We start from the raw sequence: 24,464 nt of genomic DNA, 5'->3' as shown, positions 1-24,464 counted from the left end.
CTGGGCCCTCCCTTCTTCCAAGTGGCCATTTTTTTTTTTTTTAATTGGAGGGTAATTACTTTACGGTGTTGTGTTCGTTTCTGCTGTCCAGCAGGGTGAATCAGCTGTGTGCATCCGTGCATCTCCTCCCTGTTGAGCCTCCTTCCCACACCATCCCACCCCTCTGGGTCATTACCCAAGCAGCCTTTTGTGCAGGAAGTCTGGACCACAGGCAAGGCAGCAGGTGACCTCTGGTGAGTGCAGGATCGGTTCTTTGTGCCCAAAGATGCAGCTCGGGTGAGCTGAAGCCACTCTCGGCCATTGCCCTGAAGTCAGAAGGCACTGCCCCTTCTCCAGCCAGGCGGCCGTGCGGAAGATTGTTCACCGTGTGGAAGAAGGGCCTGCAGCCTCTGGCCTGTCTCTGCAGGCTCCCACTTTATTACTATTATTGTTTATATCCCTGGGGTTGTTGGTTCCGTCACGGTTTAGTGAAGAAGACCTAAAGCTTTTAAGCCAGAAATTAAAGAGCTAATGGCAATTGGCATGACGCTAGGAATTTGCAAATGTGAAGTCAGTGTTCTAAAAACACTCTCATAAAAATAAAACAAAACCCAGAAACGATTGCTGTAGTATCCACATTTATCTACAGATGTGCATGTGTTTGTTCCTTGTTTAAAGTGAAGCAAAAATCTCACTTAACAAGATTAAAAAAAATTGTAATTTAAAACAATTTTAGTGGCATATAGTTAAGTTCCTCTGCCTTTTCTAAACTAGCTTGTACATCTGGAAGTTCTTGGTTCACGTACAGCTGAAGCTTGGCTTGAAGGATTTTGAGCATTACTTTGCTAGCATGTGAAATAAGTGCAATTTTACGGTAGTTTGAACATTTTTTGGCATTGTTCTCCTTTGGGATTGGAATGAAAACTGACCTTTTCTAGTCCTGTGGCCACTGATGAGTTTTCCAAATATGCTGGCATATTGAGTGTGGCACTTTAACCGCATCATCTTTTAGGATTTGAAAGAGCTCAGCTGGAATTCCATCACCTCTACTAGCTTTGTTTGTAGTGATGCTTCCTAAGGCCACCTGACTTCACACTTAACATCTACTTCTGCTTCACTGACTAGGCTAAAGCCTTTGACTGTGTGGATCAGAACAAACTGTGGGAAATTCTGAAAGAGATGGGAATACCAGACCACTTTACTCGTCTCCCAAGAAACCTGTACGCAGGTCAAGAGGAATGGTTAGAACCTTACACAGAATGACTGACAGGTTCAAATTTGGGAAAGGAGCACGACAAGACTGTATATTGTCACCCTGCTTGTTTAACTTCTATGCAGAGTACATCATGCGAAATGCTGGGCTGGATGAACCATGAGCTGGAATCAAGATTGCCGGGAGAAATATCAACAACCTCAGCTAAACAGAGAAGTGGTGCATAAGTGATGCGCTGTATGCATCATCGTAAGTGTAAGTGTGTAAGTGTAAGTGTGTAAGTGATACACACAGTGACTCCGCTCTAATGGCAGAAAGCGAGGAGGAACGAAAGAGCTTCCTGATGAGGGAGAAAGAGGAGGGTGGAAAAGCGGGCTTAAAACTCAACATTCAAAAAACCCAAATCATGGCCTCCAGTCCCATCACTTCATGGCAGATAGACAGGGGAAAAGCAGAGGCAGGGACAGGTTTTATTTTCTGGGGCTCCAGAACCACTTTAGGCAGTGACTGCAGCCATGACGTTCAAAGACACTTGCTTCTTGGAAGGAAAGCTCTGACAAACCTAGATAACATATTAGAAAGCAGAGACATTACTTTGCTGGCATAGATCTTTGCAGCAAAGATCCATACAGTCAAAGCTATGGTTTTCCCAGTAGTGTGTGAAATGGATGTGAGAGTTGGACCCTAAGGACAATGAGCGCTGAAGAATTGATGCTTTTGAACTGTGGTGTTGAAGAAGACTCTTGAGAGTCCCTTGGACTGCAAGGAGATCCAGCCAGTCCATCCTAAAGGAAATCAGTCCTGAATATTCACTGGAAGGACTGATGCTGAAGCTGAAACTCCAATACTTTGGCCACCTGATGCAAAGAGCTGACTCATTGGAAAAGACCCTGATGCTGGGAAAGACTGAAGGCAGGAGGAGAGGGTGTCAGAGGATCACATGGTTAGATGGCATCACTGACTCAGAGGACATGAATTTGTAGGTCCTGTGTTAGACTCTGACGATTAGAAAAATAAAATAAAGATGATGCACGATGCCTACTCCCTGTTCTTCAGAAGCTTCTAGCCCAGACTTCATTGTCTCACTAGCTCGATTATACGGTATCACTGTGGCCACATACTGCTCTAAAGTTTTCTTGTCATTTAGTCTTTACAGTCATCGTTTGAGGTAGAGGTAAGCAACTGAGGAGCAGACAAGTTAGATAATTTGCCCAAGCTTAAGAGGCAGGTAGAACTGGGCTCTGGACACAGGCAGTCTGACTCCAAACCCCCTGCCTCTTCACCAGGATGGTCTGCCCCTGTTGGGGAAAGTGCGGTGGCTTGAGGCCGGTCGTTAAGAGTCCAGTGTAATTGGTGCTGGAAGGTAAGGAAGTGCTCAGGCCCCTATTCACAGAGCAGGAGTCTCCAACTCAGCCTGCGGAAGCCCCAGAAGGACCTCATTCTCCTGTGAGAAGACCACGGAAAGGAATGATTATCTGTTGGTCATGCTCTCAAGGGGCATGGCCTTGCATTTACACATAAGGATGTTGGGCTGAGTCAACAGATTCTATTTAAGAACCACAGTACACAATGTATCATTTAAGTCTGAAGTTGAGGGTTGCTTATCCATCTTCAAGGAGAACATGCCTTTTCCCTCCCTTCTCGGTAGAAATGAGCAGAAGAGATGCAAAGCTGGTTGATGAGCTCTAGCCTTACTGAGGAAGGCAGGGTTTAGCCTTTTGTCTTGTGAAAAAGGAGGATCAGAGGTACAAATTCTCTGTACTTCTCCATGCTGCCCTTTTTCAGGTGGAAGAAGGTGATGTCTCAGATAAGCTTTAGCAAAGAGCTTTGAGAGGTGGGCAGAGAGTTGTCTGTGGGAGACAGGAGAAGGCCAGAGTCAAAGGCGGACTTGCAACCAGGCCCAGCTCTGTTGCCTGCTAACTACTACAAAGTGGGCACGTTTCTTTATTTCCATCGCTTCACTTATAAACAATGGGAATGATAATAGGATTTGTTATTACAGGGTTTTTGTTCGGGTTGAACAAGCTAAGGACGCATATTGTAGATCCTGGCTCCTATGAATGTTTTCATGAACGTTCTTGAGCTTTCTTCAGAGGCTCTGGGGCTGTTTCTGTTCCCGGTCTGCCCACACATCAAGCCACTCATCCGAGACAGGTGCCAGTAAGCGCTGATTCATTTTCTAAGGGGCACAGGAAATGAAATATTAATTGGGGATTAATATGGAGCACTCAAGAGTAAGAAAGAGTCCAGGCAGAAAACTGTCAACTTAAAAAGTAGTCACAGCCTGGAAGTTGACAGTTATGTTTTATTTGGTGGGAATTTTAAGGACTTCAAGCCCAGGAGATGGCGTCTCAAGTAACTCCGAGAGAACTGTTCCAAAGAGGTGGGAGAGGAGTCAGGTTACATAGAAGTTTGCAGCAAAGGGCAGGTAGTCTGCACACTGAAAGATTATTGCTAATTTAGGAAAACCAGGTATCTCACAGAGAAGACTGAGCGCTGAAGAATCGATGCTTTTGAACTGTGGTGTTGGAGAAGACTCTTGAGAGTCCCTTGGACTTTAAGGAGATTCAACCAGTCCATCTTAAAGAAAATGAACCCTGAATGTTCATTGGAAGGTTTGATGCTAAAGCTCCAATACTTTGGCCACCTGATGTGAAGAGCTGATTCACTGGGAAAGACTCTGATGCTGGGCGAGATTGAAGGCGGGAGGAGAAGGGGACGACAGAGGATGAGATGGTTGGATGGCATCACGGACTCAATGGACTTGAGTTTGAGTAAACTCCAGGAGTTGGTGATGGACAAGGAGGCCTGGTGTGCTGCAGTCCACAGGGTCACAAAGAGTTGGGCATGACTGAGTGACTGAACAAAAACAAGATATCTCAAGTTGAGGAATTTAGCGCTTTTCTATGTATAGGAAGATACAAGAGTCTGGGGGTCCTGAAATCATTCCTTTCATGTGCATCTCAGCTCTCTGGGGCCAGCATCCTGGGATCTGATTGTTCACACCTTTAGTTCCTTACTCATCTTAGGGAGTGGTGGCAGCTTGTGGCAGCTCGATGGCTACCTGATAGCAACCATGGTTCTCCCTGGGTTCAGAAAGTCACCTGTGGAGGGCTGGAATCGAGGATGACTGTGACATCCTTGTTCATTGACATGGCAGGAAGCGCTACATTCATTCACAAAGCTACAATGAGTGCAAGATAGCAGAAACATCCCTTTTTCGTGACGTGATTAATCATCTGTTAAATCTCAAGCTCTCTCCAGTGCAGTGCGGATGGAAGGAGTAATCCTCTTGGATTTTGCTCACACAGCATTGAATCAGAATTCCGGGAGCTGCTTTTTTAGCCCAGTGGAAAAAAATATATATATATTTTCCCCCAGAAATTGGGTAGACTCATCTTTGATAGGAATAATCTCAAATGCAGAGAGAGTGGGGCATGCTTCAGACATTCTCCTTAGGACCAGAGTGATTTTTCAACATCACTTGGCAAATTTGTTTCTCAGTCTGGAGAGTCTGAGTCCAAACTGAGATGAAAGAGTGACAGTTAGTTCGTCTGAAAATGTATTGATCTTTTCAGAGCAGACACATGTATCTCTGCCTCCTTAGAGTACTGGATGCTTTCAGATTTCTCTTATTTCATCCTTGCATGTAGTCAGAGAGAGAAAACTAATTCTGTGTGGTAAGGCACAATTTGAAAGGTAGAAGGGCTCCTCCCAATGTATCTTGGTCCCACATGACTGTTTGACTAGGTGAGTCATTAATATATTCCCAGGTGCTAAGGAACCGAGTTACAGAACTTCCCCCCCGAAGAGAAATGACCAGTACTGATAGCGAGGAAAGCTCGCGTGCTCAGACCGTAGCTCTGGATGGGTTGTTCAGCTCACGTTGGGTCTCTCTGTCTTGCTCTTCAAACAGATTCTCTGCTCCTGCTGTCCAGTCTGCAGGTAGCCCTCTCTGTACATTTATCACCAGGCTGTAAGTAAAGCTCTGATGAGAGCCTGCTGCCTGGATCCCCTGGGGACTCGAGGAAAGGCTAATATTTGCACACAGCTGGATACTCAGGGCAGCAGGAAAGTAAACAGCACCCTCGTATCCCCCATGGCACTGAAGGTGCTCGCGCTGCCTTTTTATGCCTGGTTCCTGGGTGGGAAGATCCCCAGGAGGAGGCATGGCTACCCACTCCAGCATTCTTGCCTGGAGAATCCCATGGACAGAGGAACCTGGTGGGCTTCAGTCCGTGGGGTTGCACAGAGTCGGACACGACTGAGTGACGGAGCGTGCAGCACATGCAGGTCTTGGGGAAGGTTTGTTGATGGGAGACTCTGAGGCGGTGAGTCTATTAGGATGGCTGGTCTGCTCGGCCAGCACAGGTCCGTCTGCTGCACTGGCCGTCTGCCCGGGTGGGAGGTGGGGACCGTGTCCCTCAGTCTCCCTCTCCCATGACCTCTTGTAGACCTTTGGGGTGTCTCCTCCTGGAGGGCGGGGGCAGCCTGCTCTCTAGAGGCAGGGAACTGGGCTAAGAGGATCTGCGATAGGGAGAAAGAGGCCCACAGAGGATGGAGGGAAGCTGCCTTCCTGGCATTTAGGGTGATAATCCTCCGGGTGCCAAGGCCGAGCATCCGCTTGCTGGCTTGGCCAGGCAGGAGATGTGTGATCATGGGCAAGGTCCTCGTTCCTCTGTCTCTTGTGTCCCTGGGGGATGCCTATGTCACAAGTCACTATGAGGGTTCACTGAATTAATCTATGCACTGGCAAGTACTGAGATTCCTGTTATTATTAATATCATTGGGTACGGGATGACAGGGCAGGCTGTCTGAAGTCATATATCCATCAAAGAGTTCTGACAGCAGCCCTGGAGGCAGGGTCCCTTATTTAAAAACCTTTAATAGATGTATGTGGCCGCGCTGGGTCTTAGTCACAGCATGCGGGCTCTTTTGTTGCAACATGCAAAGTCTTGGTTGTGGGCTAGCTCCCTGACCAGGAATTGAACCCAGGCCCCCCGGCACTGGGAGCACAGAGTCCTAGCCACTGGCCCACCAGGGAAGCCCCTCCTTCATTTTAAAGACCAGAAAACCGAGGCTCGGGGAAGCCGAATACCTTGCACGGGCTAGAGTGTGCACTTTACCCGTAAACTTTCCCCGTTGCAAGAGGAATATATGAAGTGCTTATACTCTTTTTCTGCGCTGAGGACTTCTTGGAATCAAGAGGTGCCTCGCTGGGAGGTGGCTCCCCGCTGTTGTCTGAAGGACGTGTATGGTGTGGTTCTGCCCTGGGATGTGAAGCAGCCTTTCCATTCACTTCTGCTGCTGAAATATTGATACGTGAAATGCTTCTGAAGCAGGAGAAATAAAAAGCCACCGCGGCAAACAGATTAATTTCGTACTTCCCTTTCTCACCTGGGGCCCCTCCGCCGCAGATGTGTGAGGTGACGCTGTACCCTGCTGTGGGGCTTGGAGTCATTAGGGGCACTTCTCAGCTGTGATGACTGCGGGTACCCACCGCCTTTCTCAGTCTCCCAGGGTCTGTGGCTTTCCTTCTCTCCACTAATGGCTGAAAGCGCGCCTGCTCTGAGGACATTTATGAAACCACTTCCCCTTTCCCCCCATCTTGCCTTGACCCCTGGCTGAACATCTCCTTCCTAAATCCCTCTGCTGACTGTGCCCTCCTGACATGAAGAACGAGGAAGGCCTGGAGCCACCCTGTGTCCTCGGACGAGGTCCTTCCTTTTGTCCCCGCGCTGTAAGCATCAGGAAGAAGACCACGTGTCCTGCAGTCTGGCTGATTCATGACCCGAGCCGCTCTGCCCCTGCGAGTGTGGACACTAGATCAAACCGTCCCCGCGGTCGTTGGCGTTGGTGCGGATGCCTCCGGTCGGCCGCCTTCCTCGGTCTCAGACAAGCCGAGTGATGACTGCTCCACCTCTGTCTGTCTTCCTCCTGGTGCCGCGTGAGGAAACAGAGAAACAGATGATCTCACGGGGTGCACAGATCACAGGAGAAAAGCCACAGACAGTTAGTGGTCCCCCGAGGGCCGTGGTTCATCCCAGAGCAGCACTAAAGCTCAAGATGGTATCGTGAACTGCCTGAAACTCTGATTTACGCAGCCCGGCCTTGCCCCGAGGGACGCTGGCGCGGGGAGCCTGGTGGCGCACCTCCGGGGGCTCCTCACGCCCCTTCCTTCCCGTCAGCCTCAGACCTGCCTCGTCTGTGAGAGGCTGTAGTCTCCCTGTTCCCCCTTTCTGGGGGTCCTGATGCAGGAGAGGTTGGGGGTGGAGAGGGCAGGAAAGGAGGAGAGTCCTTTACTCACTTGTTTTCCAGTTTCACTGAGATTAAATTGACATTTTAACCGGGTGGAAGTTGAAGGTTTACCATGTATTTATTTGATACACGAATTTATTGCAAAATGATGACCATGGCATTAGCTAACGTCTCCGTTACACACTGTATATAGGTGTGTAATACACTATATTATGTGTGTAATCCATTACACACTATTATGTAATATACACTATGTAGTGTATATATACACTACTATACATATGAATATTCTGTAATAACTTCTATGGGAAAAGAATCTGAAGAAGAATGGAGATATGGAGGTGTGTGTGTGTGTGTGTGTGAGTGTGTGTGTGTGTATGGACTCTCCAGGTAGCTCAGTGGTAAAGAATCTGCCTGTTGATGCAGGAGATCCAGGAGAGGTGGGTTCGATCCCTGTCGGGAAGATCCCCTAGAGAAGGAAAGGCAACCCACTCCAGTATTCTTGGCTGAAAAATCCCATGGACAAAGGAGACTGTTGGGCTTGAAGTGAAGTGAAGTGGCTCAGTCATGTCTGACTCTTTGAGACCCCATGGACCGTAGCCTGCTACACTCCTCCGTCCATGGGATTTTCCAGGCAAGAGTACTGGAGTGGTTGCCATTTCCTTCTCCAGAGGATCTTTCGGACCCAGGGATTGAACCCGGGTCTCCCGCACCGTTGGCAGACGCTTTACCATCTGAGCCACCAGGGAAGTCATGAGTTGGGCATGACTGAGCACTCATGTCTGCACGCAATGCTATACATATATCTGATTCACTTTGTTGTGAATCAAGAATCTCCATTCTTTTTCAGATTCTTTCCCCATATAGGTTATTACAGAATATTGAGTAGCATCCTGTGCTGTCCACTAGGTCCTTGTTGATTATTTTATATATACAGTAGTGTGTATATGTTAATCCCAAGCTCCTAATTTATCACCTCTCCCCAGGTTTCCCCTTTGGTAACCTTAAGTTTGATTCCCAAATCTGTATGTTTCTGTTTTGTAAATAAGTTAGAAACAGATTATTTTAGATTCGTATGTGTTCACATTCAGTCGGGTCTGACTCTTTGTGACCCCATGGACTGTTGCCCACCAGGCTCCTCTGTCCACGGGATTCTCCAGGCAAGAACACTGGAGTGGGTTGCCACTTCCTTCTCCAGGGGATCTTCCCGACCCAGGGACTGAACCCGCGTCTCTTGCATCTCCGGATTGGCAGACGGATCCCTTACCAGCTGCACCGTTTTGGCCTCTTTGACGTCAGCACACCAACCGCTGTCATCACCTTTCATTCACCTGCTTTTTAAACATAGAACAATCCTTATATTTCTTGGTGCTGGGTTGCTCTCTTATGTTTGTATTACAAAGAAATAAGTTGCTTTCCCTTCGCACTGCTGGGAATACCATGTGCCTACATTTATTACTATAGTTTGTTCACTCATTTCCTATTGACTGAAGCATTCATTTATGAATCCCTTGCTGGGTGGGTATTGGAAATTCTAACTTACAGGCTATAAAGGAAATTCAAAAAGGGGTAGAATTAAATTTTAAAGTGATGCCTTCTAATTTGTAGTATGCTTTCCTTGAAACTCTCACATCCCATCTAGTATAATTATCTCCTTGTGATTTTCAGAAGACCTTTCTGAACTTGGTTGTGGGTGAACTTGTGAACACATGACGCTCCTTGAGCCTGAGATTGTGGCTTTAGATGATGCTGATGGGAGTTGAACCTTGAACCTATAACTGGTCTTTGAAGCCAGACTGTGGCTCAGTTTCGTCATTTCGTTAGCAACGTGCTTGGCCATTTCTAATGAGCTGGCTTATCTTCGCTTTTGCAGCCTGCATGGAGAGGGAAAAAAACTTAAAAGCAACTGCTTTTCATTTTAATAGCCTTTACTTGAGTTCAAACAACTAAGATTATTAGAAAATACTTTAGAAATTTAATAAAGTTAGAATTATGAATTCAATCAGTAATATGGAGTTTAAAATGATGCCGTTGATTCAAGTGATAGCAGCCCATTTATACTGGTTTTCCCTGTAGGTATATAACCTACAGATTGTGGATTCCTTTTAATCCTGGTTGTTTGCTGGAGTCTTTCTGATCTAAAAGATCTAGACAGTATCACACCTCATTCCTGGGCTGGGGGGATCCTCTAGTCTTACCAAGAGCTTGGTGACTTGGGAGAGGCCTTCTTTTTTCCTGCTTGTTTCTGCTTGTAAATCATATTCCAGCCCCCTGTGCCCTTATATTTAAACTCACTTCCCCAAACATCTGCTTGTAGAGCCCACTTTATTGAAGACTTGGGGGCACAAGAGAGGGATTTACATCCAAGATCTGAAGCAAGTTAAACTTGGGTACCAGATGGACCTGCTTTATTTAAACAATTATTTGCCTATTTCTGGCTGTGCCGGGTCCTTGTTGCTGCGAGGGCTTTCTCTAGCAAGAGCAAGGGCTACTCTGTTACGGTTCGTGGGCTTCTCACCGCGGTGGCTTCTCTTATTGCACAGAAGCTCTTGGCGAATGGGGCTTCAGCAGTCGCAGCCTGTGGCTCAGTATCTGTGGCGCACAGGCTTAGCTTCTTGCTGGCATGTGGGGCCCTTTCAGATCAGGGATTGAACCGTGTCTCCTGTGTTGCCAGGCGGATGCTCTACCACTGAGCTGCCAGGAAAGCCTGGACCTGCTTGTTAGAAGTCTTGGGCATTGCAGTAACTGAGCTCAGCTGACACTTGTCTGTTTTGCTCTCCTCTTTTCCTTTTTTATTCCCCCAGTGCTTTCCCTCTCTTTTCTCTCTTCCCTCCCTCAGGCTCTAAAATCCACTTTTCCCAGTTTTTATGTATTCTTTAAATTTTTAGTGCTGAGCCGTGGAGCTGTCATCCGCTGCAGCAGTCCAGTGAAGTCTGATGCTCTATCGACATGTTCAAGGAAGCAGTCTAGTTAGAAATGACTGCTTGGGCCTTCGTTGGTGGTCCAGTGGTTAGGACTCCTCGCAGGGAGTCGTGGGTTCTATCCTTGGTCGGTAAACCAAGATCCCACAAGCCACGCAGTGTAGCCAAAAAAGAAGAAATGACCACTTGGGAGGTCTCTTCTGTCTAAATTCTTGGACAGTGACAAGCCTTCTCCCTCCTCTGTGTCTGGAGGTGAGGACAGGGTTGGTGAGTGTGACTGTGTTCGGGGTACCATAGGCAGAAGAAAGGGCAAAACCAGGGCTTTGGATCAGTCTGGGCTTGAATTCTGAACCCTCCTCTTCCTGGCTGTGTGACCGCAGACGGGGTACTTGACATTCCTGAGCCTGTTTCCGTATCTTGAAAGAGAGAGGTAATATGACGTGCTCACAAGTGTAGAAAGAATAGAATAGAATAACACACAGGTTGTGGAAGGGATTAAAGGGAGGAACGCTTCTAGAGCACCTGCCTCAATGCAGACACTCAACCAGTGTTAATTTCCTTTCCTTTCAAGTGATAGATACTTTCCTTGAGGGTTACATATGTAAACATTAAATATTTATCAATTGCATAATTCAGAGAAAAGAAACTTGAAAAGGAATCTTATGTTGGATTTTTTTTTGATGAAGCCAGTAATTACCCCTGCTTGTCTTTGCTGCACATCTGTCTATATGCAGCACTGGGTCTGCTTTGGATGTCAGTGTGCTGTCCTTAGCACAGGGAGGATGGATTGAACCCAAACTCTTTTCACTGCTTCATAGAAGTTGTAAATATTAGGTATTGATGCTGTGATCTGAGGCCACTCAAGTGACTGGGCTCTAGAGCTGTCCCTGAGGTGGGCCCATCAGAGCCGAATCAATGATGAAGAGATAAACAAAGCTGAAGGCCTGTGGTTGGTCTGATGGCACTCACAGGAGAGTGAAAATGGGTATTTTACCAGCAGAAAGAACTCACCCTCTGTCTTCTGTCTGAAGCAGAGGATTGCAGAGCCACCAGTGAAGAAGTGACCTTTGTAGATCAGGCTGATTTAAACCACGGGCAAAGACACGTTCCATGCAGCTGGATTTTAAGTTCTGGGCTGCCAGGTTTATGTTAGAAACAGTGGCTAGTGTAATATTTCATGTTCTTAGAGGCAGGAAAGAGTAAAGACTTGAACAAAAGAGGTTTTTTCCTTTTGTCAATTGTCTAGTGAAGTGTGAAGTGAAAGTCACTCAGTCGTGTCCGACTCTTTGTGATCCCATGGAATAGTCCATGGGATTCTCCAGGCCAGAATACTGGAGTGGGGATCTTCCCAACCCAGGGATCGAACAATTTGCCAAATGCAGTCAGTAGTCTGTTTATGAACAACTGTGAGCTAAGAATGGTTTTGCATATTTAAAGGGCTATAAAAAGAAAGGAAAACTACACAGCGAAAACCATATGTGGCCCGCAAAACCTAAAATATTTACTGTCTGGCTTTTTCTGGAAACGGGTTTGATCCCTGGTCTAAAGAGTTGGAAATATCTCAGATCAATGAAGGCAAAACGTAACTAACAATGGTTGACTTTTTCAGTTGTCATCTAATTTGTGGCAACCACTGTCTGCTCGTTTTAACAAAGCTTGCTGCTGCTAAGTCACTTCAGTCGTGTCCGACGCTATGCGACCCCATAGACGGCAGCCCACCAGGCTCCTCCGTCCCTGGGATTCTCCAGGCAAGAACACTGGAGTGGGTTGCCATTTCCTTCTCCAACGCATGAAAGTGAAAAGCTCAGTGAAGAAAAGAAAAGTGAAGTCGTTCAGTCGTGTCCGACTCTTAGTGACCCCATGGACTGCCGCCTACCAGGCTCCTCCATCCATGGAATTTTCCAGGCAAGAGGACTGGAGTGGGGTGCCACTGCATTCTCCGTTAACAAAGCTTAATGGCCATTATTTAGGATGAATATAATCACATCTCAATGTTAATTGTGTCTGGCAGTATCCACGTGGGGTTATTACAGTTTTCGGCAGAGAGTGGAGTCTCTCTTCCTTTCTAGAAGTAGCTCATGTTTCTGTCACCTCCCTCTGAAGCCCCCAGCTGTCCCTTCTCCACCACGGCTCACCTGCTTGAAATCTCCTCCTACCCTCTCCCCTGGCTTGAAAGAGGTTGGCAGGGCCTACTCGGGAAGAGCTGCGGAGGGATTGTCCACCTTGTTCTGTGCACGCTGAGACTCTGGAAGGATCTTCAGCAGCGGATGTGTGATCAAAGACCCGTGACGTGTATGTGATGAAGAGGTATAAGTCCTGGGCCTAGGCCGTCCATGGGGGCAGAACCTGAACAAACAACCTCCTGGAAGAATTGGGGCCCAGATTAGACCCTGAAGGAGGGGCACCTTTGTGGGAGAGCAAAGCAGAGGTTCAGGTGTACGAGGGGATGTCTCCTAGAGGGTCCTGCCCAGGGCTGGAGGCTTTTCCAGTCATGTGAGCTGGGGTTGGAGCGTCAGTGTGGCCAAGTCATTGGGAATTTTAAGGTGTATGAAATTCCAAATCCAGTAGCCAGTGAGGAGTCACTGTCATTTATTTTAAAAAGGAGGTATGTGTGTGTGCGTGTGTGTGTGTGTTGGGGGGACAGTGAAATGACAGTCACACAGTTGGCAGCTCTTTGTTAAGCCTTGCTCCAGTGCTGGGCACCCGGTTACATCAATCATCTAACTTCATCCTCACAGTAACTCTGTGGGGGGAGGAATTATCACCTCCAGTTTGCAGATGAGGAAATCTAGGCTGAGAGGGGTGAACATAACGTGCCCGAGGCTCTGAGGTCCCAGTTCCCAACTCCCGAAACCAACTCAGGGGAAACCAGCCCAACAAAACAGGCGAGAGAGGAAAGGAACTGAAATCCTGTCTTCCAAGAGCGACCGCTTTGGGGGCCAGTCCTCACAGACCGCTCTCCGTGGATGCTCAAGACCTGTGCGTTCTGCGTAACCTGTGCCAGGACTGGGTAAACCCTGCGTGCGTGCTCAGTCGCTTCAGTCGTGTCCTTTACAGCCCACGGGGTCCTCTGTCTGTGGGATGCTCCAGGCAAGAATGCTGGAGTGGGTTGCCACGCCCTTCTCCGGGGGATCTTCCCGACTAGGGACTGAACCCGTGTCTCTCACGTCTCCTGCATTGGCAGATGGGTTCTTTACCACTGAGCCTCCTGGGAATCCTACACCTGCACATTTTACATAAATGACAATATAGTATATATCAGGTTCCCCTCCCATTTAAAACTAATTTTTTACTTTTAATAAGTGAGTGTATAGTGTTATAAAAAATTATACTAAGTAGATTTGAAGATCTAATTGGCTTTACTCAATGATTTATGAATTGGGCAGATCTCATCTAGCATCTGGAGGCATGCTCCCAGGGTCTGTACAAAATGGACGGTTTTTATAGGACAGAGAACTATTATGAAAAAAATGTCATATTTAGTGAAATAACTCATACAGAGAAAGATAAATAGCACATGTCATTTATGTGTGTGTGCTAAGTAGCTTCAGTCGTGTCCAACTCTTTGTGACCCTATGGACTGTAGCCTGGCAGGCTCCTCTGTCCGTGGGATTCTCCAGGCAAGAAGACTAAAGTGGGTTGCTCTTTCTTTCTTCAGGAGGTCTTCCCGACCAGGAATTGAATTTGCGTCTCCTGTGTCTCCTGCATTGGCAGGCGGGTTCTTTACCACTAGCACCACCTGGAAAGCCCGATATCATTTATATGTGGCATCTAAAGATAATACAAAGGAGCCTATATATAAGGCGGAAATAGAGTCACAGACACAGAAAGCAAAGCTGTGGTTACCGAAGGGCCACATGAGGAGTATGGGGTTAACGGATGCAGACTACTTTGCATAAAATAGATGAGCAGAGGGATTTAGCACATGGAGCTGTATTCTTGTAAGGACCTATAATGTAATACAATAAAAAAAAGAGACTGAATCACCTTGCTGTACACCTGAAACTAACATAGTATTGTGACTCAACGACACTTCACCGAAAGAGAACAAGTATGAAAAAGATCACATTTCTGGAGCAGGTTGAAGCTGCAGTGGAGTCAGGTGTTCAGCGCGGGTTTGGTGCTGTGCGGTCCGGCACAGGCGGTGGGGTTCCGGGCTGCGCTTTCCTCTCTAACTGCAGTATTTCACTTTGTGACTGTACTTTTGTCCGCATAACCTTTCGTCTAGAGATCACTGCAGGTTCTTGAGCAAGGGAATCTTGATAAACTTCTTAACTGAGTCTCATGCTTTCTCACTTTCCTTGCAGCACGCTCTTGACGCGGACAACGCAGGAGTAAGCCCAATAGGAAACTCTTCCAACAACAGCAGTCACTGGGACCTGGGAAGTGCCTTTTTCTTTGCTGGAACTGTCATCACCACCATAGGTATCCATGTGTTTGCAAGTATCTTTTCCCGGCAGGCCCTCCTGAAGAATGGCACTAAAATCAACAGTTCGTCCGCATAGAATACACGACTGCCGGGGGGTTCGGAGGAGGCTTCCCAAACACTGTCAAGTTATCACAGTACTTGTGTGGTGGCTTTCAGTAAAAGCCAAAGTAGAATGAACTGTTTCAGTTTTCAAAATGAAAGTCTAGGGGACCTTTAGTTTAAATGGACCTCATGGGAAGGTTAAAGTGAAAAAAATCAATCTCTGAATTGGTCAGTTGAACTCAGATTGCTCAGCTGAGTTGAAATTCCTTTTTTAAAAGTGTGCTTATTAAAGTTATTCATGAAGGTACCAAACTGTTCTACAAAGTTTGTTATGAAAAACAGCAGTCTCTGCCCGTCTCTCTTTTTTTAACCTCCCCTGGATACATTGCTTTCATCCCTTTTGCTTGATTATTTTGATATTCATCTCCATGTCTTTAAATATCACATTTGCGCTGCACTTCCCGAATTTTATTTTAGTGATGATTTCTTGACTTCCCATTGAGGAAAATGAGGAATTAGTTCCCTTTCCTCATCCCTGCCCACCGTAGAAGGGCTCTCTTTCCGTCCTCCTTCCTTCCCTGTGGTTTAATTAGATCAAAAGTGAATGTTTGCATTACTTTGCTGGGTAAATGCTCTTCACAGCTGATCATAAGGTGAGCTCTGATTACTAACTTCCTGCACCAATTTTTGTTCTCATTGTATTTCTGTGTGTCTTTTATCTGATCCTCGGGGAGTCTTGTATTTTTGTCCTAGGTGTTAATTGGTTTGTCATAGGGGTTAACTTCATAATTATAATCGCATATAATAACCTTAGGGTTCAAATCTTTAAGCAGTATTTATTAGCCCTCTGTTATGGGTGGTGACATCTCTTTCTCCACCACACAGTTTCAGTTGAGGCCATCTTATCAGTGTTTACTTTTACATCATTAAATATGCTTAAGCTTCTGTCAGACGACTTGCCCACTTTAAATAATAACTCTTGGCTCTCAGCGGTCATATATAATGCAGTGAGGGAACTGACTCAGCATCTCAACTCCTTTTCCTCTTCCGCTATCAATTATTACTCACTGTATCATTCTGTGACATCAGGGTGTATATTTCACATTCTGTTCTGCTGCCTGGGTACTCCCACTGTGTTAGTCATAGTTCTGCAGTTGAATATTGTCCGTGTTCCTCTCTAGCCACGGTTTACACCGTGGTTTTGCCATTGCTTTTGTCAATCTTCACTTGCTTGGCTGAACCTTAAGAATGGCTCCTGGGAGCCACATTTTCTGGGTGTTTGTATTGTCGGATGGTAGCCTTACACTTGCCTGGAAAATCCCATGGATGGAGGAGCCTGGTAGGCGGCAGTCCATGGGGTCTCTAAGAGTCGGACACGACTGAGCAACTTCACTTTCACTTTTCCCTTTCATGCATTGGAGAAGGAAATGGCACCCCACTCCAGTGTTCTTGCCTGGAGAATCCCAGGGATGGGGGAGCATGGTGGGCTGCCATCTATGGGGTCGCACAGAGTCGGACACGACTGAAGCGATTTAGCAGCAGCAGCCTTACACTTGAAGGGCAGTTTGGCTAGAAATGAAATCAGTGACTCACATTGTTTTTCAAGGATCTTGTTGGTTACTCTGTTTCCCCCTCTGCTTATGCAGTGGTGGAGAAACCTAATGGCAGGCAATTTCCCTCCTTTTATCAGTATAACTGACTTGATCTTTCTGCTCAGCTACTCAAAAGATTATTTCTTTATCATTCGTCTGATAAAGCTATGAGGTTTTGTCCCTTTTATTTCAGGAAAGCTGTCTCGATTGTCCTTTTGAAGCATTCTCTCCGCTGTGTGGTCTGGGCTCTGTTCTTTAGGGACTCCGATTGTGCATCTGTCATTACTTCTTTCCATGTCTACTATACTAGTATCTTCCCTGAACTCCTTTTTAACCCTTAAAATTGGCTTTCAGTTTTTTTAAAATTTTAAATTATTTATTTTAATTGGAGGCTAATTACAATATTGTGATGGTTTTTGCCATTTATCGACATGAATCAGCCATGGGTGCACATGTGTCTCCCATCCTGAACCCCCCTCCCACCCCCGTCCCCACCCCCTCAGGATGAGCCCCTCAGGGTCATCCCAGTGCACCTGCTTTGAGTGGCCAGCTTCATGCATTGAACTTGCACTGGTCATCTATTTCACATATGATAATATACAAGTTTCAATGCTATTCTCTCCAATCATCCCACCCTCGCCTTCTCCCACAGAGTCCAATAGACTGTTCTATACATCTGTGTCTCCTTCGCTGTCCTGCATATAGGGTTATTGTCTTTCTAAATTCCACATATATGTGTTAATATACTGTATTGTATATTATACAATATAGTATATCATTTTTCTGACTTACTTCACTCTGTATAATAGGCTCCAGTTTCATCCACCTCATTAGAATTGACTCAAATGCATTCTTTTTAATGGCTGAGTAATACTCCATTGTGAATATGTACCATAGCTTTCTTATCCATTTGTCTGTTGATGGACATCTAGGTTGCTTCCTGGCTATTGTAAACAGTGCTGCGATGAATATTGGGGTACACATGTCTCTTTCAATTCTGGTTTCCTCAGTGTGTATGCCCAGCAGTGGGATTGCTGGGTTGTATGGCAGTTCTAGTTCCAGTTTTTTAAGGAATCTCCACACTGTTCTCCATAGTGGCTGTACCAGTTTGCACTCCCACCAACAGTGTAAGAGGGTTCCCTGTTCTGCACACCCTCTCCAGCATTTATTGTTTGTAGACTTTTGGATCACAGCCATTCTGACTGGGGTGAGATGGTACCTCATAGCGGTTTTGATTAGTATTCCTCTGACAATGAGTGATGTTGAGCATCTTTTCATGTGTTTGATAGCCATCTGTATGTCTTCTTTGGAGAAATGTCCATTAAGTTCTTTGGCCCACTTTTTGATTGGGTCGTTTATTTTTCTTGGAAAGGAGCTGCATGAGCTGCATGTATATTTTGGAGACTAATTTTTGTCAGTTGTTTCATTTGCTACTATTTCTCCCGTAATGAAGGCTGCCTTTTCACCTTGCTTATAGTGTCCTTCATCGTGCAAAAGTTTTTAAGTTTAATTAGGCCCCCTTTGTTCACTTTTATTTCCGTTACTCTGGGAGCTGGGTTGTGTCACTCGCTTGATTCCGTCCTCTCTTCTTTGTGTGCGTGTGTGTTTTCACAGTCTTACCTCCTCCATGCGCGTCTTCCAATTTTATTTTCATTACTGTGATCATTAGGGGACTTTTTTCTTTGCTATTTTTTCCCTGGATTCCATTAGCTTAGCTCGCATCTCATCTACACTTGTTACCTCATCATCTTCTCCCCGATTTCCTGCATCTTTGTGGTTTCTCTCTGATGATTCTGAGAGGCAATTACTTCATGCTTGTTTACGGTTTTGCCTGGTTGGGGCAGCATCTTTCTGCCGAGTGTCTTTCATTCACTGGTAAGTTTTGCTGCTCTTTCACTTTTTTTTTTTTTTTTTTAATGGAAGCTTTATCTTCACGCCGAGCATTTCTTTTGATGCCAAACACACTGGATATCCCTGGACTAGCTCTCTGCTGAACTTTCCCGGGGGCTTGAAGAGGGGAGCAGGGAGAAGTCAGTAACCTTTCTGGCCGCACGTGCCAAGACGCCCCTCTTTCCTGCTGCCAGTGAGGCGGAGCGCCTCCTGCAGATCCGGCCTGTCTGTGTTCCTCTCTGCAAAGCTCTGCCTCTTCTGTTTTTCTGGACCAGGTCAAGCTCAGGAAGGCTTCTGCGGCTCTTCCTGTTCACACTGTATTTCACACTTGGTGCAAACAGCGATGTATCTTTTGAAGTTCAAGGTGAGACCCTCACTTTCATAATTGGATTTTTACTGTCATTTTCTGAGATTTGCCATCAATGGGCCCTTTAATCATTCTCTGTACTTCTCTATATTTTTTCCCATGTTGCCTCTGCAATCTCAGCTTCTTTGGGTAACCCTGACCTATATGGTGGAATCTGTAGGTTGCATCCCTTTCCCAGCTCTGCTGAAAAAGAGTTTGAGAGTTATTGGCCCTTGTTTAGTAGTGAAGTCACACTGCAATAAAAATTGTCATTCAGAAGAATGGGAGACACACAGCTATCACCAGTTCATAGCAGCGATGGCCAAACAGAGGGAGATTCTTCTGCACTCAGTGGGAGGATTCTTGCATTAACATTTGTTTATATTCTGTGGGAGGAAATCTCTCTCTTAGTTCAAATCTCTCAAATCCCATAACTCTCTGAGGCCTTCTGTGAGGTTTTTCCTTCCCCTACTTTTCATAGCCACACATTGGGTGGGTGTTGGAGGGTATGCCTTTTTGGGGGGAATGCATCTTTGGTGATTGTCTTCCTATTGGTGCCAGTTTCAGAAGCTCTGGGTTGTTGTAGAGGCACGGGTTTTTGTCTATGGTTATAGGCCTCATCTTCAGAACCTGTATGACTTTTACCTTGTTGCACTCAAGAAAGTTATGTGCAGTAAGGAAACTTGGAGTGAGCGAGAATTGTCATTCCTTTTAGAAAGTCTCGTAACATAATTTCTGGCACACTAGGTTTGCGCTTACAAATCTGCAAGTGTATTAAGATCAACTATCCCAAGTAGTAGAGGCATAAATTATGCCAGGAAGTCTGGGGCCTAGAAGCCTTTCAGACACTCCAGACCGGATCAGATCATGCTTGTCCTCAATCCCATAGTATCCAACAAAGGATGCAGGATGACATGGCACCATTTGATGTAAGGGCAAAAAGTGCCATCCAGCTCAGCAGCCCCTGAGGGCATCGCTGCAGCAGACCAGAGAAGACCAATGTCAGGTTCAACTGTGCGCAGCGGTCTGGATATTAGATGGGGAAAGGGGTCGTGTGTCGCTGGGGGATTTACGGTGAAGTAAGTCAGAAGGAGAAAGACAAACACCGTATGATGTCACTTACACGTGGAATCAAATATATGGTGGAAATGAACCTACAAAACAGAAACAGACTCAGGCAGAGAAAGGCTTGTGGTTGCCAAGAGGGAGGGGATGGGGGGGAGTTTGGGGTTGGTAGATTCAAGCTATTACATACAGAATGGGTGAGCAACAAGGTCCTGTGTAGCACAGGGAGCTCTATTTAATATCCTCTGGTAAACCATAATGGAAAAGAATATTTAAAAATGTGTGTATATATGTGTGTATAACTGAATCACTTGGCTGTACAGCAGAAATTAGCACCTTATAAGTGACTATAGCACAAGCAAAGCAAAGTGAAGTTGCTCAGTCATGTCCGACTCTTGGTGACCCCATGGACTGCAGCCAACCAGGCTCCTCCGTCCATGGGATTCTCCAGGCAAGAGTACTGGAGTGGGGTGCCATTTGCTTCTCCAGGGGATCTCCCCAACCCAGGAATGGAACCCAGGTCTCCCACATTGTAGGCAGACATTTTTACTGTCTGAGCCACCAGGGGAGACTCACAAGTAACTATACTTAAATTTAAAAATTAAAATTAAATTAGAAGCATAAAAAAATAAAGAAATTCAGTAATGTGCATGTGCATGGTCACAGTCCTGAGTTCAGAGACAGACAGGATTCCTGGATTAGGCCAGTAAGCGAGTGGATTCCTGCAGGGGCTTTTGTGTGAGTTTTGGAGGAAATGACTTCTTTTTCTTACTGGAGGTAAATCGGGAAAAAGGTAAGCCAGGAGGACCCTGCTGTCCATTTCCTTCCCTCGAGGGGTTTTTCTGCCTAGAGTTCAGCTGATAGTGAAGAAGCCGAGTAACAGGAGGGGAGCCGTAAGTGAGGTCCCGCTTGTCGCCTTTGAGCTGGGGTGAAGCCGCCCGTAGAGAGTTAACACGTGTTAAACACCCTGCACTGGGCTCCATCGTGCTTTGGGTTCTCTCTCACCTAATGAAAAACCCTAACAAATGCACACTCACGGCTCAGAGATCACAGAGGGCTGCTAAGTGTCCTCTGCCCTCAGAGCCCGGGCTGGACCCTGCTGGCCACTGCGGCCGCCGCCGCCTCCTCCTGTGGGCTCCTTGCTTTTGGTTTCAAGGCTTAGATGGAGCTTCCTAGTGGATAAGCCCCTAGGTTTCCACGTGCTGGTGTCCTGGCAACCTGGGATGCTGTTGCCTCTATAGTGGGAGGACGGATGCTGTGTCACACCTGGGCAAAGGATAGGGACCTTTCCCAAAGTCTGAGGGAAGATGGAGCCCGAACAGGAAACTGCTGCACAACAGGCAGGGGACAGAAATGAACAAAACAAGAGCAGCCCGAACCCCAGGTCAGGGGCAGCCCGAACCCCAGGTCAGGGGCAGCCCGAACCCCAGGTCAGGGGCAGCCCGAACCCCAGGTCAGGGGCACGGCTCCGTGGTCGCACAGCGATTGCGTTCTTTTCTAGTGGATGGAAAAAATGCCTTTTTTTCCCCCTTTCACTCTGTCTTAATTGAAAAATAATGTGTTGTGAGTTGAACACCATTTAGCTGGCTAAATTTTGACTGCGGGTGGAAACTTTTAGAAAGTCACACCATTAGAAATTTCTAAAGAAAACAGGAGTATAGTGTTAGAAAGAATAGTAAGGTGAGGAGATGATGATTTCTCATAATTATTTAGTGGCAAATTCATTCATTACAAGTGGTAGCAAGGCTTATAAAACACTAAGAGCCTGCTAATTTTTCTTCTTCTTTCTGAGACATTTTCCATCATTTAGAACTCAGGCAGTAGGGCAGTTGGAGCCGAGGAGCTCTTTTATTACTTGTGAAATACGCACATATTAGCGTGCTTGCTTGAGTTCACATAATGTGCTGCGTAATTCTGTAAACACTGCCCCATATTACTAAGGCTGTTTGGAAAAGCATCATCTTTGATGGGTCTTTTGGATCTGCTACCAATTCTGTAATCACATGATGTTGCAGGCTTCACTGGTTTTCACTTCTGTGACAGTGTGATATCACAATGAAAATCCTTGTTCTCTAAGGGCGATCTTCATCTCTGCTTGTTTTCTTGGCAAGATCCCCCAGGGGATGCTGTGTCAAAGGGCCTGAACCTTTGAAAGGCTTGCCAAATCGCTCTCCAGAGACTCTCCTGAGCCACGTGAGGTTATGTGCTATTCAGACACAAAAAATGTGCTCATTATGGAGAATGCATATACAGAGATCTTAGGAATAATAGTCTTTTCCTGAAAAGCAGTGATACTACTCAGTAACAGAGGTCCCTTTTATCTGAAGATATCAAAGCACTTTTTTTTTTTGACAAGATTTTCTTGTGCTCAGCTATACAGGAAGATCTACAAATGTGCGGCTCAAGGGGAACACGTTCAAGCATTTCTCCAAACCAGGAGTCATGCCAGGAGAAGACTAGACTGCTGTCCTATTTGAGGTCACCCTGCACCCTGTCCGCTTTCTCAGTAACTAATTCTCATTTGTTGACTGTGCGAGTGGGTCTCCAGGAAGTATACTTTTCCTCAGCTGGAGGAAGCTATCTGCAGATTCTTCCCACAAAACATCATTTGTGGAAGGGCAGACAATGATCTGAGTTCTCACCAACAGCTCTAGAATCCAGTTAGATTTCCTCTTTGAAGCTTTTTTTTTTGTCCTTGCCACTCGGCATTTGGAATCTTATTTCCTTGACCGTATATGGAATCCATGCCCCTTGCAGAGAAAGCACACAGTCCTAACCACTGGACCACCAGGAAATTCCCCATTTGAGGCATTTTTGGATTAGGTCACTTGACTCTACCCGCATCCTAGAGAGCCCCTCCTCAGGTCCCAGATGGTAACCAGTAACCGTGTCCCTCTCCTGGAACTCAGTTAAGAGTTATCGGACTTCCCTAGTGGTACAGTGGATAAGAATCCAGCTGCCAGTGTGACAGCAGCCATGAAATTAAAAGACGCTTGTTCCTTGGAAGAAAAGTTATGACCAACCCAGAGAGCATATTAAAAAGCAGAGACATTACTTTGCCAACAAAGGTCCGTCTAGTCAAGGCTATGGTTTTTCCAGTGGTCATGTATGGATGTGAGAGTTGGACTATAAAGAAAGCTGAGCGCTGAAGAACTGATGCTTTTGAACTGTGGTGTTGGAGAAGACTCTTGAGAGTCCCTTGGACTGCAAGGAGATCCAACAAGGCCATCCTAAAGGAGATCAGTCCTGAATATTCATTGGAAGGACTGATGCTGAAGCTGAAACTGCAATACTTTGGCCACCTGATGGGAAGAACTGACTCATTTGAAAAGACCCTGATGCTGGGAAAGATTGAAGGCAGGAGGAGAAGGGGATGACAGAGGCTGAGATGGTTGGATGGCATCACAGACTCAATGGACATGAGTTTGGTTAAAGTCCGGGAGTTGGTGATGGACAGGGAGGCCTGGCGTGCTGCGGTCCATGGGGTCGCAAGGAATCGGACGCAGCCTGGTGACTGAACAGCAGCAGTAGGTGCCAGGAACTGTGCTCCACAAACATCATCTCACGTAGTTTCACATTAACTCTCATTTGCCTCATTTTACTAACGAGAGGAGTGAGACCCAGAGACGTTAGATGGCTTGTCCAATATCTCAAGGTTAGTAAGCCACAGAGCCCCACTTTATCCACCAGGACCAGCTGCATAAGGCACAAAGCCCAGTGTCAAGTGAAAATGCAGTCTCTTGTTAAAAAAACAAAAAAATGATTAAAAGCCTCAAAATGACAACAGCAGAGCATTAAACCAAGAGCGAGGCCCTTTTAAGTGGGGAACGCTGCATGACTGCCACACACCCATGAACGCACAGCCTGGCTTGAGAACGTTTGCTCTAACCCAAACCCCAGAGCTGAACAGCACACGGTTCGGCCAAGATTTGACTTCGGCACGTAAATAGCAAACGGGAGGGTTCCGTGTGTGCTGCTCAGGCCCGTGTCCTGTGTAAACACCAGCTTTGTCTTCAGAAAGGGCTCGGGCTCTTTTCTAGCCTGGGGGTGACTGGCGCCGAGCGCTGCCGTGGGCTTTCTCATTCACAACAGAGTGTTCTCGCTGGGCTGGTCTCCTCCTGCCAAACGTCACCGGAACCCAGCTGGTGGAGGATCCTCGGAGGCTTCCTCTTTAGGAAGTCCACTTGTAATGCTCTGGGCTCCGTCTGCCTGGCCTGCAGCTTCTCACCCCCCAGCCTTCGCTGCCCCAAGGACCTACACCCCAAGTCCCGTCGTGGGAACCCTGTGCCATCCAGCCGGTCCAGCCTGGGGCACAGGCATTGTGTTAGTTGCCTCGGTGCTGTGGGAGAACGGTGGTTTCTGGGGAGAAAATAGAAGCAGCTATCTCTTTTCTCCTGGGACTTAGTTTTGCTGGAGACACAAAGTGATTCCTTCCTGCAGAAAACCCAGGCAAGGTGACAATTGCGGATCCTTACTGAATGCTTACTCTGGGCCTCCTGTTTCACTGTGGATTTAATCTCCAAAGGGTCCTCAGGCTTCACATGTAGCTCTTGAAGCTGTAAGGTAGGTGCTATTAATAGCCCCCTCATTCAGACAAGGAAAGTGAACCAGAAAGGTAGATTGCCCAAGATCTGAGAGTTAGCAAGTGGAAGGATCAGAATAGAAGTTTAACTCCCTGAGTTCTCAGGCCTCGTGACACCTTACTTCAAAGTTCTATCAAGCCTTCAGG

General features: G+C 46.5%; 1 protein-coding gene across 1 annotated transcript in view; it reads left to right on the top strand.

Moving 5' to 3' along the window:
• Positions 1-24,464, top strand: part of KCNK10 (potassium two pore domain channel subfamily K member 10) — a 161,394-nt gene that overhangs the window by 86,886 nt on the left and 50,044 nt on the right. The window contains exon 3 of the mRNA XM_019969363.2: positions 14,679-14,796. Within this exon, the coding sequence (XP_019824922.2) occupies positions 14,679-14,796 (118 nt within the window). The remainder of the gene's footprint in view (positions 1-14,678; positions 14,797-24,464) is intronic.

Source organism: Bos indicus, chromosome 10 (assembly GCF_029378745.1).
Source record: "Bos indicus isolate NIAB-ARS_2022 breed Sahiwal x Tharparkar chromosome 10, NIAB-ARS_B.indTharparkar_mat_pri_1.0, whole genome shotgun sequence".
Lineage (NCBI taxonomy): Eukaryota > Metazoa > Chordata > Mammalia > Artiodactyla > Bovidae > Bos > Bos indicus.
The sequence above is the reverse complement of the archived record's forward strand: the minus strand, read 5'-3'. Positions and strand labels throughout refer to the sequence as shown.